Source organism: Coturnix japonica, chromosome 1, assembly GCF_001577835.2.
Source record: "Coturnix japonica isolate 7356 chromosome 1, Coturnix japonica 2.1, whole genome shotgun sequence".
Taxonomy (NCBI): domain Eukaryota; kingdom Metazoa; phylum Chordata; class Aves; order Galliformes; family Phasianidae; genus Coturnix; species Coturnix japonica.
In genome coordinates, this window is record NC_029516.1 from 68,980,750 (window position 1) to 68,994,590 (window position 13,841).

General features: G+C 36.6%; 1 protein-coding gene across 1 annotated transcript in view; it reads right to left on the reverse strand.

Moving 5' to 3' along the window:
* MAN1A2 (mannosidase alpha class 1A member 2) overlaps positions 1-13,841 on the reverse strand; it is a 106,027-nt gene that overhangs the window by 38,330 nt on the left and 53,856 nt on the right. The window contains exons 6-8 of the mRNA XM_015873576.1: positions 3,883-3,977; positions 1,880-2,003; positions 1,391-1,484 (exon numbers count right to left, since the gene is read on the reverse strand). Of these exons, the coding sequence (XP_015729062.1) occupies positions 1,391-1,484; positions 1,880-2,003; positions 3,883-3,977 (313 nt within the window). The remainder of the gene's footprint in view (positions 1-1,390; positions 1,485-1,879; positions 2,004-3,882; positions 3,978-13,841) is intronic.

Sequence of the window (13,841 nt, forward strand, 5' to 3'; positions counted from 1 at the left end):
TATTTACTCGCTTTTTTTTTTTTTTCCTGGATGCACTGGTAAGCCTAGATGTCACAGTAATCTATATATTCATTTCAAAACGTGCTGCTAATGCACTTAACGTACACTGCACTCTGAGGAGAATTTTGGTCTTAACAATCAAAGTTGACAACTCTATACACAGTCACTGCAATAATAGCTGCATTCATTTCCCTCACATACCAGATTCAAAGTCAGAAGCAAATTCTCAGTTTGCAAGACAGAACATGTTCTACGGGTTATTTACAGCCAACCACTGAAGTCACCAAAACCTGTCAATGATGTCAAACAAGACAAAAATAGACCATCTTGCTTGTTTTTCCTAAATAAACCTACATTCATAAAAGATGAAGGAACAGAAGCCTCGAAGAAAAAGAACTCTCCCTTCATCACACTCATTACAGAACACTCAACCTTTCTTAGAGAAACAAACAAACAAACAAAAGCTTCAAGGAAAGAAATCAGGATTGCGTCCATGTCTTCATGTTTTCTTTCTCTGCCGAGACTGTCAGCAATATAAACTTCTAAGTTTTCATATCAAAACTGGAAGGCTTTGATCTCTGCTCTCTTGTAACAGCAACAGGGCCTGAGGGAATGGCATGGAGTGGCATCAGAGGACGGTCAGACTGAGGGTTAGGAAAAGGTTCTTCACCAGAGGGTGGTGGGGTCCTGTAACAGCTCACCAGGGCAGTGGGTACAGCCCCAAGTTGCCAAGAGGTCAAGGAATGTTTGGAAAATTCTCAGACACAGGGTTTGAATTTTGAGCATTCCTGTGTGGAACGAGAGGTTGGACTCGATGATCCTTGTAGGTCCCTTCTTACTCAAGATATCCTATTTTTATATGTCATTTTCACATGCCACTGAGAATAATTACTTTTAAAAACTTCAGTCCCCAACATCAGGTTACAATCTTCATATTCAACCAAGTGAAAGATGTCAAATTTAACAACCACAAACATGCATACTTCCTCAGTCACCTATAAAAAGTACCTAACGCTAACACTGCAAATGGTAATCCACTAACCAGATGACTTGCAGATGAAAAATAGGAACAAAACCAAAACGAAGGAAGCTGCTTTTCCCTCTCATTCTGTTTGAATGCAGATATTATCAAATGATAAAACTAAACGATATGCATCGAATTTCATAGGAAGCTGCTTTCAGAACATACCATATAAAACCAAGTTACAGGAACTCAAACAGAATGACTGGCAAAAATTGGTTTCAGAAAACTGCAAGTCAAATCAATTCATCTAGATTTCATGTTTTTGAGCTGTGCTGCTCACACCTCACAGAATAAATCTTCTAATCTCTAACTCAGCAACAAAGAAACAGAGTTTTAGTTATGAATGAATAAAATAAGAATACTTACGCTGACCCCACCGGCCTGTTCTCGGGTTCAAATAATTTGGATAAAGTCCATTAGGACGATCCATTTTTTGCAGTAACTTCCGAATGTGCATGACCTAAATTAAATCAAGAATCAGGATCACCACTAACGACTTCAATCTGCTCTGCATATGTTTTTCTGTTCAGACATATATTTTCTTAAACTTCATCTGAGAAGCTCTCTTGGGGGCTTCCTTTATCTTTTTTTGCTTTTAAAGGGTTGAACCACAAACATCTTCTAAAATGATGCTTTTTAAATGCTTGTTGAAAGAAATGAAAAACTTTTGTTGTAAAATCTGTACTTCAAAAAATAAACCTGCTTGGTAAGAAAGAATTTACTTGTTACTTACATGCAACTAAATTGCAGAATGTTACAAAATGTTGTACAAAAGGCAACTTCCTTTAATGCAATTTATGATGAAAGAGTATAAAAGTCACATGTATGACTGAAAAAACTAAATTTGAGACCCACCTTGTTGTAATATACTGGATCCCCTGTTAAATAGCTGAGGTGGACAAATTCCATATGTAGAGTACCAAATTCAGCAAGGATGCTGCTGCCTGCAGAAGCCCAGCCCCAGTTCCGACCCACACCGCTGAGTTTCAAGAAATATATATGAAAAATCAGAAAAAAGAACAAAAAAATTAGAATTACCATACACAGTGCTAGTAACAACCATGCCAGCAAATTAAAAAGGTAATAGCAAAGTAATAATCTGTGCTTAAGATAATGAGAACTGTGGCACAACTGACTGGTTGGTTAGTTGGTGGGATCTTCTTGGAAAAAAAAATACAGTAAGTTAATGAATGGTAAGATGTGATTGTAATTCTGTGCATTAAGACACTGATTTAATGCCTTAATAGTGAGCCCAACTTCAACTGTCATTTATTCATTCCATATTCCCAAGAACAAGAATCAAAAGCAAATATCAGATGATACTTTTGAAATTGGCAGAATTTGCTTGCTTGTTCTGTCAAATGTTTGCTGTCTTATCCTTACTTCTGTGAGATATGCTTAATGTCAGTATATAGATGGTTGAATAAGACAGGAGTGGGCCTTATCTGTGTCTGCATAGGAAAACTATATGTTTATAGAAAGCAAAATATGTGAGTTCCTCAGAGTGGCATAAGGAATCATCAGACTGCATCATACCTTAGACTTTTCGCACTCAGAGACATCTCACTAAATCATAACTCCTAAATTACCTCTGGTTTAATTTGATTCATGAGTTTTCACCATCTTCCAGGATTTAGTCCTTTAACTTAGGAAGTTAACCATACCATCCTGGAGATTACTGGTGCATTCTCTCAAGTAAGATCAGTTATCAGTAAAACTGCAATCAGATTGCAATGTATTTATATGTTTTTAAAATTATAATATAGAAAGAATAAAAATGTAAATGAAAAACATCAGCAATGGAGAAGAAATTGCAGTTCTCACCTGAGACAGAACACCTTTAAAAACGCAGTAACCACTGCTGGAAGACTATAGAAACAAAATTATAGTCTCCCATAATTTTTTTAAATAATTAAATAATATATATATGTGTATATATATATAATTAAATTATATATATATATATACATATATATATATATATATAAAAACATAATATAATTAAATAATAATTATAATAATCCTTCTATCAGGTCCTTTATTTTATTGCATGTCAGCCTTGTGACAAGCGTCCACATATACATGTGCCACTGTCACTGCCTCATTGCAAGGCAGCCACTGTATCTCCAGCTGTGATACCAGCAGGCTCTGTACATTACCAGGAGACAGATACAGTACAAGTATTAATTAACAAGAAAGTTCTCATGTCCTAGTAATAAAAATATAAAAAATGCCTTGTGTCAAAAAGTGCTTTCAAAATTTGAGGAAAAACTCTGCACTGAACAAGCAATATAAGATAAATTAGACAAGGTACTTCTACCCTTGTCCACAAGGCGATCTAAGTTCAATAGACAGCTGAACAGTCACCTAAAGGAGCCTATCCATCTCCACTGACCATAGTGGATTTCTCCACATTCGCCTTCATACAGCTGAACTGCAAAATAAATTAATACCTCCTCAAACATTTTAAGATTTCTGAAAGTAACACACAGCTCACAAAGCACATAAAAATCAACAAATTCAATTGTGGCCTGCAAACATTTTTGTTTTCCATATGAACATTGTTTATAATGACTAAAGAACTAACATTTAAGCTATAGGACAATAAATGGCATAACATACTCAGTATGGTCTAACAGCAGGCTGAATTCTTATTTAGAATTAGGAAAAATATTAATGGTCACAATTTATTGCAGTTAATGAGGTAGGATAGTCCAAACTCTATTAAAGTTATCTTTAAGTGCCAGGAATAACCATAATCTACAATTGTACTACTCAGAATTACTAATACCATACGTCATTTTTTCAAGTTAGGGAAGCTGGAGAAAAACACTTCCCCACAAAAGAAAACTCATTACCTTTTCAGATTTACCATTGCCCATGGTATACCCGTAGGCGTGTTGAAGGCTGGAAGAAGTTTTCCTGCCAGCTGCACTGCTTTGATCTTGAAAACCTAAGATAGTAGGATCAATTGCAGAAAGTTACAAATTCTGATTTATCTCCAAGATCTGTAAAGATGGAAATTTCTTTGTCCCACCCACACTTTTTTATATAAAAAAGCATTACATCGGAAAAAAAAAAAAAAAAGAGATTTATTTTCACTTGTTCATTTCATGAACACCACTAAAATTTGAACATGAAAAGTAAACTTGGCATTTTAATGTCTCTGCTTCCATGCTCACCAGAAACGCAGCTTACATTCCTATGAACGAGGGGTATCGATCCTCCCCCCACCTCATTCCACCATTATTATTTCAAGTGTTATCTAAAGCAATCTTTAAAATATTCTTTTAAATATACTCACTTTTGCAGCAAAAAGCAAAAGAGAATTCTCCCACATAACACACAAGTGATTTTAATTTACAAACAAACAATCCTTTTAATGATACGCTTAATAAAGACAGAGCTGCTAACTTTTTAGGAGCACTGTCAAAGCAAAACAACACACGTTGTTTTGCTCCCAAAACTCTTCTTTCATTGACAATACATTTAAAACATTCAAAAAGGCTTAATATTTCCTCTCAAGTCCGGCTACAAATACAATTTACTGACAGGACAAAATGACTCTTAATTTCCAGCGTTGTTACTCACGTCTGTAAAAATGCATTTTCAGAGCATAAACCTGCAGTACCTTTATTTAGAATCTAATGTTCATTAGCTAAATGAGTAGATGGGAGAAAAACCCTTCTAAGCATATATGAAGAATCTTTTCCAAGAAGGCATATTTGGCAGATGCCAATGACACAAAATAGTACTTGCTAGCATACATTTCAATTAACTCAATGTGAATATTCCCTGGAAGTATCTTCTTTATTGGGAGACAACATTATTTATCAGTTATAAGTGCTGCACAGACATCTAACAAAAGGAGCTACTGTTCCCCTAAGTAACCAAAGCATCATGGACATATGAAAAAAAACACTGTTATTAACTATCTGATCAATATTCCATAATCAAGAGAAATAAAAGCTTCCTTGAAAGTCTAAGAAAGCTCTGTTGGACTGATAAAAAATATAACCCCTTTCTTTGAAGTCTAGAGGAGGAAAAGAGAAAAACGCATACTGGGGAATCTGAAAAGTAAGCTATCAAGACCATTCTCATTTTTCATATGAAGGTGAGAAAAGATCAATATCTTAATATTTTAGAAGATGACTAGCAAGACATGCAATAGACAAAAAAGAATATTAAAGGTGACATCTAACTGTATTTGATGCAGTGGACTATGGAGAGATGGAGGCGGATAGGAAAGTAATGAGCCAGGAAAAGACTTCTGCACAGATACTCCAAATGAGTTTTAAGATGAGGTATGTCTAAACTGAAAAAGAGGATATTGGAATCATCAGAATAGAATCTGATGGAAATGTGAAGCAACAGAAGCAATGTGGTTTGAATGCTTTTCAGCAATATTGGGCAGTCTTTCAGAAAATGCACTTTCACTTAACAGAAAATTCATACAATGCTCTAACTTTGAATAAAAGACCAAGTTAAAACAGGAAGGCATACTAGTAATAAGAGGGACAGTATAGGTAGACTCTACAGTAATTAGTATAGGTAGAGTCTACGGTAATTGGGAAAAGAGAAGCCCTGAAGAGAAATTAAAGAGATGTCTTGGCCCAGATACATATAGATGACCTGCTTTGAATCTATAAACATGTGTTGAAAATGTATGCAAAAATCTTAGATTTTTAGGTACTGGATGGGTCAAGACCAGACAGAGCTACTGTCACCACTAGAAGTGAGTTAACCTCTCCAATGCAAAACCACTGCAATGCTTACTCCATAACAGAATTTCAGTTGTTCAGAGAAATAGCCATTTCAGCATGTGAGAAATTCAAAAGCCGGTGAGTCAGTGGAAAGCTGTGACTGTTTGCTCAGACAACACCATCAATAGTACCTGTGGAAAACTTGCTGAGATGAGGGACACCTTCCCGTTAGCTCTGTTGAGTGAGGATTCTAAGTTCTACTGATTTAGCACCAGTGAGTAAAACTGTACTTTTGTTTACCTTTTGCATCAAAGTAAACACTTGAATTCACCACACACAGGCCATTACTTTTAATAGGGAACCTTCTTGCTTACTGCTACCTCAGAGTGCCATGAATACCTTAGTACTTCTGGATAACAAAGTTCTGCCGAGCTAATTGAAGTAGTTTCTTTTACTAAGTTTCAGCTTGCAGTACTGAACTCTTTGTAGTCTTTTTGTAGCTAACCACCCATTTAAAATCCAACTTGCCTGTTAGGACTTTCTGCATGAGTAACGATAGAAGCCAGGGGTGCAATTTAATGCTGAAAACCAAGATAAGCAGTGCTGCTGCAAACTACTTTAATGAGCCTTTTTGTTTCATTGTCTGTTTACATATATGCCATACTGCTTTACAAATAAAATGCACAAATGCCAGATGAGGAGCTTTAAATTAAATTTAAATTAAGTACATTCTATAAAGACATACAACATGCCCTGTTTAAGGTAGGGAACACCCAAAGTCTAAAACAGTGCTAGGGTGTTCCCCACTGCAAGTAGTGGTATCCTGCTATACCAGAAATGAATAGGCTCCTTTTTAACATGTTTGCTCCTTGTCAATACCACAGATAAAATGAGAAAGGCCACTCATGACAAAAAGGAGGTGCAATAAGATTCAGGTATCACAGTGTGAAATAAAAGTGGGAAAGCACTGTAGCTATATTTAATAGATGCATATGGGTAATGACTGTTGAAGTCTGTTACACCTAGAATTTGTCCTGGAGAAAATAAATCTGTATTGATATGAAACTGAGCAAGGCAGTTTAAAACTACAATACGCAGACTGAATTACAGAATTACATAAATACAGGTATACTGATGTATACATGATGCACATGTTCAACAAAGGACTATTTGCAGACATTGTTAAAACATGACTCTAGCTAAGGGCCTTTCACTGTCTCTTGAGAGCTATGAAGATTACCAAGCACAGGACAAACAAGATTTACCATTTCTAAAACACAAAGTCTTTAGACAAGAGAAGACTTGTCCTACAAAGAGACACTCTTTGTATTTATATTACCTGCTCTATACAAGAAAAAAATTAACATGGAAATGAAAAACTCAAACCCATCTTAGAAGTCTAGAAGTGAAAAATACAGGAAACAACTTGAAACTAGACTATGATGTAAACTGGCTCTGTTTTCTTTGTATGTTTCCTTCATATCCATATTTTTTTCTCTATCTATATCAAGTTTTTGCTCTAGAAGATCCAAATGCAAAAAAAATTGGCATGCACTGTAAAACCAGCTAATCGCATTTAAACTACCTGGCACTGGTTAACAGTATCCCAATTAAACTGCATAATTTCTTTTCACTTCCATGGCACTGGTTCCAAAGTTAAATTCTGTCCATTTTTGAAGAGCTTTTGTATCTGAGGTTCTTTATACCAGTCTGCTAACATCACAGAAGAAATGCTACGAGGATCTGGCATATAAAAACCTCCTCAATTGGATAATTCCAGTAAGATATAATGAACTGTCTAGGTGAGCCAGAAAATGCCTGCTTTGAGTTAATTCTCTATTCTATTAATTTTCTATTGTTCTATGGAAATTGTTTTCAGCCCAAGATTATTTTTTTTTCTTCTCTATTATTCCTTCTTTTCTTACGTGAATTCTTTGCTGTAAGTTTGCACACACAAGCCATACTAACATGACAGCTTAGTTGCCTTCTAAAAGTAATGATCCTGAATTTGCACAACTTACCAAGAAGAATCACTCACACCTAACTAAGCATGCTCCAAAGATGCAAGTGGGCTTATTCACCTACCACTCAAATCATTTCTTCTTGCTGTGGGAGCTTCTGCAGCTCAGGGAACCAGATGTGAGGGTACAGGAAATGTCTGTCATCTAGCTTAGACGTCCCCCCCACTAGTTAAAAGCAGCAAGATAGACTGTTTTAGAGCAAAAAAAAGCAGAATGTGGAGGATAAAATGTATCTGGACAGCCATCAGGGAGCAAAACAAGAGTCATCAAAGGGAAGATGATCAGCATAGAGCTTTACCAGCAGCAAAGCCAAAGTAGTACAGATAAGGCTTCCAGTCCCACAACTCACACAAACTGAAGTATCAGTGAGAAGAAATTAAGGGGCATGACTAAGAACAGAAGGAAAGAAGTAAAAGGTAGGAGGGAAGGAAGGCCAGAAAAATGAATGGAGGGCATAAGTATAGAAGGTAGTAACAAAAAACCATGAAAGAAATCAGAACAAGAAACACAAGTATGAGAATCACAGAACTGTGGGGATCAGAAGGATTTCTGGAGGCCACCTATTCCAATCCACCTGCCAAAGCAGGTTCACTGGAATAAATTACACAGGAAAGTAGCCAGGTAGGTTTTCATTATTTTCAGAGAATGAGACACCACAGCCCCTCCGGACTGTTCCAGTGCTGTTACTCTGACAGAGCCAGGGATGGAGATGAGGTTGGCTGGCCTGTAGTTGCCTGGATCACCCTTCAAACCCTTTCTGAGGATTGGTGACACAGGCCACCCTCCGGTTTTCAGGGACCTCTTCCATTCTCCAAGATCTTTCAGAAACTATAGTGAGAGGTTTAACAACCATTTCTACCATCTCCCTCAGCACACATGGGTGCATCCCATTGGGGCCCACAGATCTGATTATGTTCTTTGGCCTAATGCTCTCTGATCGGACCCACCCAAACCAAAGGTAAATATTCTGTTCCCCAGACTCTCTCTTACCTCTGGGTTCTGGGATTGCTGAGGGGCAGTCTTAGTAGTAAACACTAAAGTAAAGAAGGAATTCAGTATCTCTGCTTTCTCAGCACTCCCTGCTACCAGGACACTCACTTCATTCAGAAGCAGACCCACACAATCGCTACATCTTTTTACTACTGACATACCCAAAAAAGCCTTTCTTATTATCCTTGACCTCCTTTGCCAGATTTAATCTCAAGTAGGAATCACAGAAACACTGGCAGAACAGTTTCTCATCAGCAGAATAGATTCTTCTGATCTAGAATTGACCCTAAAATATCTGTATCTTAAGATCCCTTTCTAGGTAAAGGTATCCAGGCAAAATAAATGGTATAATAACCCTATCTTGGTGGAGTATATTTTAATCATCAATCAAAAGCATTTTGCTACTACCAACTGTTCTACAGAGCAGAGTAGCAGACTATACCATGGTCCTAGAAGTCTCAACCCAACTGATAATACATTATCTCTGCAAATCCTAGAAAGGAAACAGTGTTATTAGGAAACCTAAAAATAGTTCTAAGTAAAACAATTAATGAGAGTCCTTTCCATGCAACAAAAGACATATGACATCTCCTGTTATTAATCTCTGGTTTTTCTGGCAACATTTGCTCCTGATACATTCTGCACTCATGTAAAATACCTTCCTAATTTCTCCCATACTTTTGTCTACTACGTCAACTCTTTCGTTCTTCAGCTGTGCTTACATTGAATCAGTTCCTACTTTAACAGTTATTCCTGTCTCCTGTTTCCCTTCAGTGTGCCGCCAAGCTTTCAATTTGAAATCAGTCTTGATTTCCCCTTCAGACTTTGGCAGAAATGACTCAGTCCTCCTTAGACTGTATCTGCCTTTACCAAAAGCTAAACATAGTGTGAAGTAATATGTAATTTCATCCACGTACATTCACACCACGTACACTCCCTCCTCCCACTGGTATGATGTGACAAATCAGAGTGCAAAAATCACACCCTGAAAAAAAAAACCAACAAGAAATCACATAGCTTTTACATTCACAAAGCATCTTTTACACAGCGTCAGTTATACTTCATTACATTGCACATGAAAGTGAGTAAATAGTATTTTGTTGTGTTTGCTTTTTGTAATGGATGAACTGGTTTGTTTTCAAAAGATTTACAGACATATTTAGTTTATCTACTGTTAATACATACATAAGGACCAAATTACTAAAAAAAAGAAAAAGGAAAGCGGAAAACAAGCTATAAATCATGAATTATTAAGTAAGAAGCCTTCATGGTTGCATAAATTCTGCAAGGTACTTGGAAACAAACAAACAAACAAACAAACAAACATTTTGAAAAATGGTAGAAGAAATACCCTACATTCCTGAAGAATAATTTATGCATCTTCTGGCCTGAAGAAGAAGACAAAGATTTTCTTCTTTTATGCCTTGCAATCAAAGGCTCAGAGCAGTGATCTCATCTTTTGTATAAAGCATAATGAAAATATAAATACTACATTAACTTTAAATACTACTTGCTGCCAGAGTGAAATATCTCTCTCATATCCTGATTATTGACGCATCCAGGACATTTCTGCACCTTTTCATCATCTTTCTACTATTTCTGATGCTTTTACACATCCTTTTTAAAACATTACTACCAAGAAGTTTGCAGCATAACAATGAGGTTTTATTAATGTCTTAAACAGAAATAAATTCCTCTTCGTCTTCAAACGTCATAAATCCAAATGTTTACATAGGCTTTTTGTGACAGGATTTCATATCAAAAGCTCAGATTCAAGCTGAGGTGAGTTCTACACCTTCAAAGTCACAGCCACTCAAAACACATTCCACTGTTCTGCTGATCAGGTCAACACCGGTTATTGCTGTGGGTTACTTTTTGTTTAGTTGCTTTACTTCCTTATAACTAACAGCCAGCATCTACATCATTGGCAACATTAAAAATGATTTCATTTGTACAGTTCAAATTATTGACTTAATTTCAATAGTTTTCTACTTAATTGCCATTTCAACACTAGCAAATCAACAGACAGCTCATACACTGCTATGAGAAAAATTCTGTTATCCATTCTCTATTAGACTGATGACCTCATTTTCTGTTAACTCAGTCCTAGAGGCAGGGGAGGAGGAGTGAAAATGGACTGACTCACAGATACCTAGGTCAGCTTAAATGACCTTTTCTGAATATACATTGTTTCAGGTCAGGCTTCTACATGAAATGCTGTATTTTGAATTAGAAAAAATGAACGTTACTAGGCCAGGGAGCTTCTTAGTCATTGCAATGAAGACATTTGCTGGTTTTACAATTAATAAATTCTAAAATATTAAGCAGATGGCTTAGCGAAATCTTGATAGCTGGTAGATTTGAAAAGCTCATCTTTGTCACACATTCTCAGAGGCAACAAGACTTTTCTAAGTGACATTTTGCTTGTTTTTACTGATTTTGGTTAGCTGCCTTTGTAGCATTCATGGTGTTTATTTCATTTTTCTCTCTCAGTATCTGCTCTTCTCTAAGCACATTTTAATATTTAAATCCCTTTTTAAAGATGGAAATCTAAAGCAATGAATGCAAACAAGTTCCAAAACATAAAACCAGCCAAAGATGCCTTGTGCTAAAAAGTGATCACACCTGGAGTTGAATTTTATCTTTGTTTTAGAGTGAAAAGAAACATTTAATAAGAACAAAACCAAACAATTGTATGGCCTCAGCTGACCAAAAAAGATCTCAACTTCCTCTCAAAATGAAATCAATTATGAAAACCCTAAGTGCAGAAGCTAGCAGAGGAAACTTAGTGAGTAGAAATTACTGTTATATACTGCCAACAGTACTGCCAGTAAACGAACATTAAGAATGTGACAAATTAAGACTCAGTGCTTGCTGAAAGCAGTGTCCATCAGCATCAGTGTGACTGCTACACTACTGAAGAGGGAGAGAAAAACTAATAGACATGACCATCAGGAAATACTTGGCATGCAAGAGGTGACAAATGATCTATTTTTTCTTAACTTTTAAAACCCTTTAGGTGAACACAACCCAAACTTCAAGAGCGGCTATTATTATACAGTTAAAATACTTTCTATGTTAAAACAGCTTACCCTTCAGTTCTACCTCTTTAAAGCATGTTGCATCAATGAGCAAACCTACTTCCAACCAACCTACAGCAAACAAAACTGCAATGAATTAACTTTTCTCCTCTTTTTCACATCTACTGGTGCTACACTGTGTTAACATGCTATAATACATCATTAGACTAACTAAAAATTGCCCGTCAAGAAAATGTTTACTCCAGGAAACAGAAATACATAGATATAACAACCTGGCAGATACAACAACCTGGAACAGGTTTATTTTGATTACTTGTTCATTGAGTACTGCATACATAACAGCCTTTACTCCTCAAATGACAGATTTCATGTTGAATTTATCCACACAAATTAAATCACCCTGCCCAGAAAGATGCATCATTTTCATGGTGTTTATAAAAGAGATAAAAGCAATCACGTAGGGGAACTGTTTATATATAAGGCTGGTATAGGTAAACACAGTAAATCATTAATCTTTTTCACACTGCAAATGCCATAAGGAAATAACTTTTTTCAACAATAAATCTGTACAGTATTACTTTGTTGTACTGATAAATCAGCAGCAGACGATAACACTGTCATAGCAGTATTAGTATCCACCATACAACAGTCACTAAATAATATTTGTTTTCTTTTCTTTACTTGATGCCAGTTCTTTGCACAGCAACTGACACTTGTACCTCAGGCTTCTGCGATACATTATTGCCAGCAGAAATGTTTTATGTGCTGTTGACAATCACATCAGGAATTTCAATGCTTGGCGAAGCTTCACTTTATGAGAAAAACCAAGCACTCAACAAGGGCTCTCTCCATAGACAAATGTTACTCACAGATAAGATACCTTGTTTTTCTAAAGGGAAGGTGGGGCTACACCAACATACCTCATGGATCTCATTGCAGACTGCTAACAAGTAACCTCTAGTCAAAGCATATAAATATCACTTATTAATCCTGATTTTTCACTTGGTTTATAAAGCAGAACATACACAACAAATGGAAACTGCCCCACAATTCTGCTGCAAACAGCTGCTGCAGAATTCCCTATGGCAAGGCCTAGCAGGATGCCACTGCCTCAGTGTTTGGCTTTATTACAGGCTTCCCTTCAGATGTTTATCAAGAGACTTAAGACTGAATTTACGGAGACCACCATGACCCAAAGAAAAGAACAATCTTAGATGATGCACAGGCTTAATCAATATTAAAGAAGTAGTATGTAGGAAAGCATAATTAAGATTACAGCAAATATATTTAACTACTAAAAGTGAACACGATTGAAAAACACTGAAATCAAAATTTCAGCTAAATGTCATCAACTGCCCTGGACACAAAGACGCTCCACAGCAAGCTCTTGGATACACTCACTCCAGGTACTTTCTCACAAGATCAGAGGATACAGTTTCCATCCCTCAAAAATACACAGGATCTAAAATCCTAACACATACACATCTTGAACAGCAAGAACAAGATATAAAGCATGCTGTGAAATTACAGCAAATTCAATAATTACAGCCAAATAAAAAATGCTTAGTCAAGGCTGAAAGTTTATGAAAGTACTGTAGGCCAAAACAAGCTGTATTAATTAAACTTTACTATCAAAAGACTTCAGGCGCTATCATCAAGACCAGCATCTTCCAATCCACACAGTCACCGCAAGGAGGAAGGAACACTGCTATTCAGAGTTTACCAAATACCTTGAGAAACACCAAGGCCTAGTATGTTTGTGGACTGCCACGTGGTGTCACAAACAAGGATGGAGCTATAGCCCTAAGAAAGGTGCAGCCTTGACATGTAGGAGGCAGGAGACCCCATCAGCTGGGGAGATGCAAATAACTCTGTAACCATCAATGGATGGAGCTCATTTCTGCACAGATAGCACTTGTCCCATAATAAGAAACTGAGTCACTACAGAGAGAAAACTTCTTGGAGCAAGGAATGAGTAAAAAGTGGTCCTGAAGAACACCCAGAAGATGGTGGCACTGCTGCTTCCCTTCCCGCTGCTCCTGTTTTTCCTGCAAATCTTGAC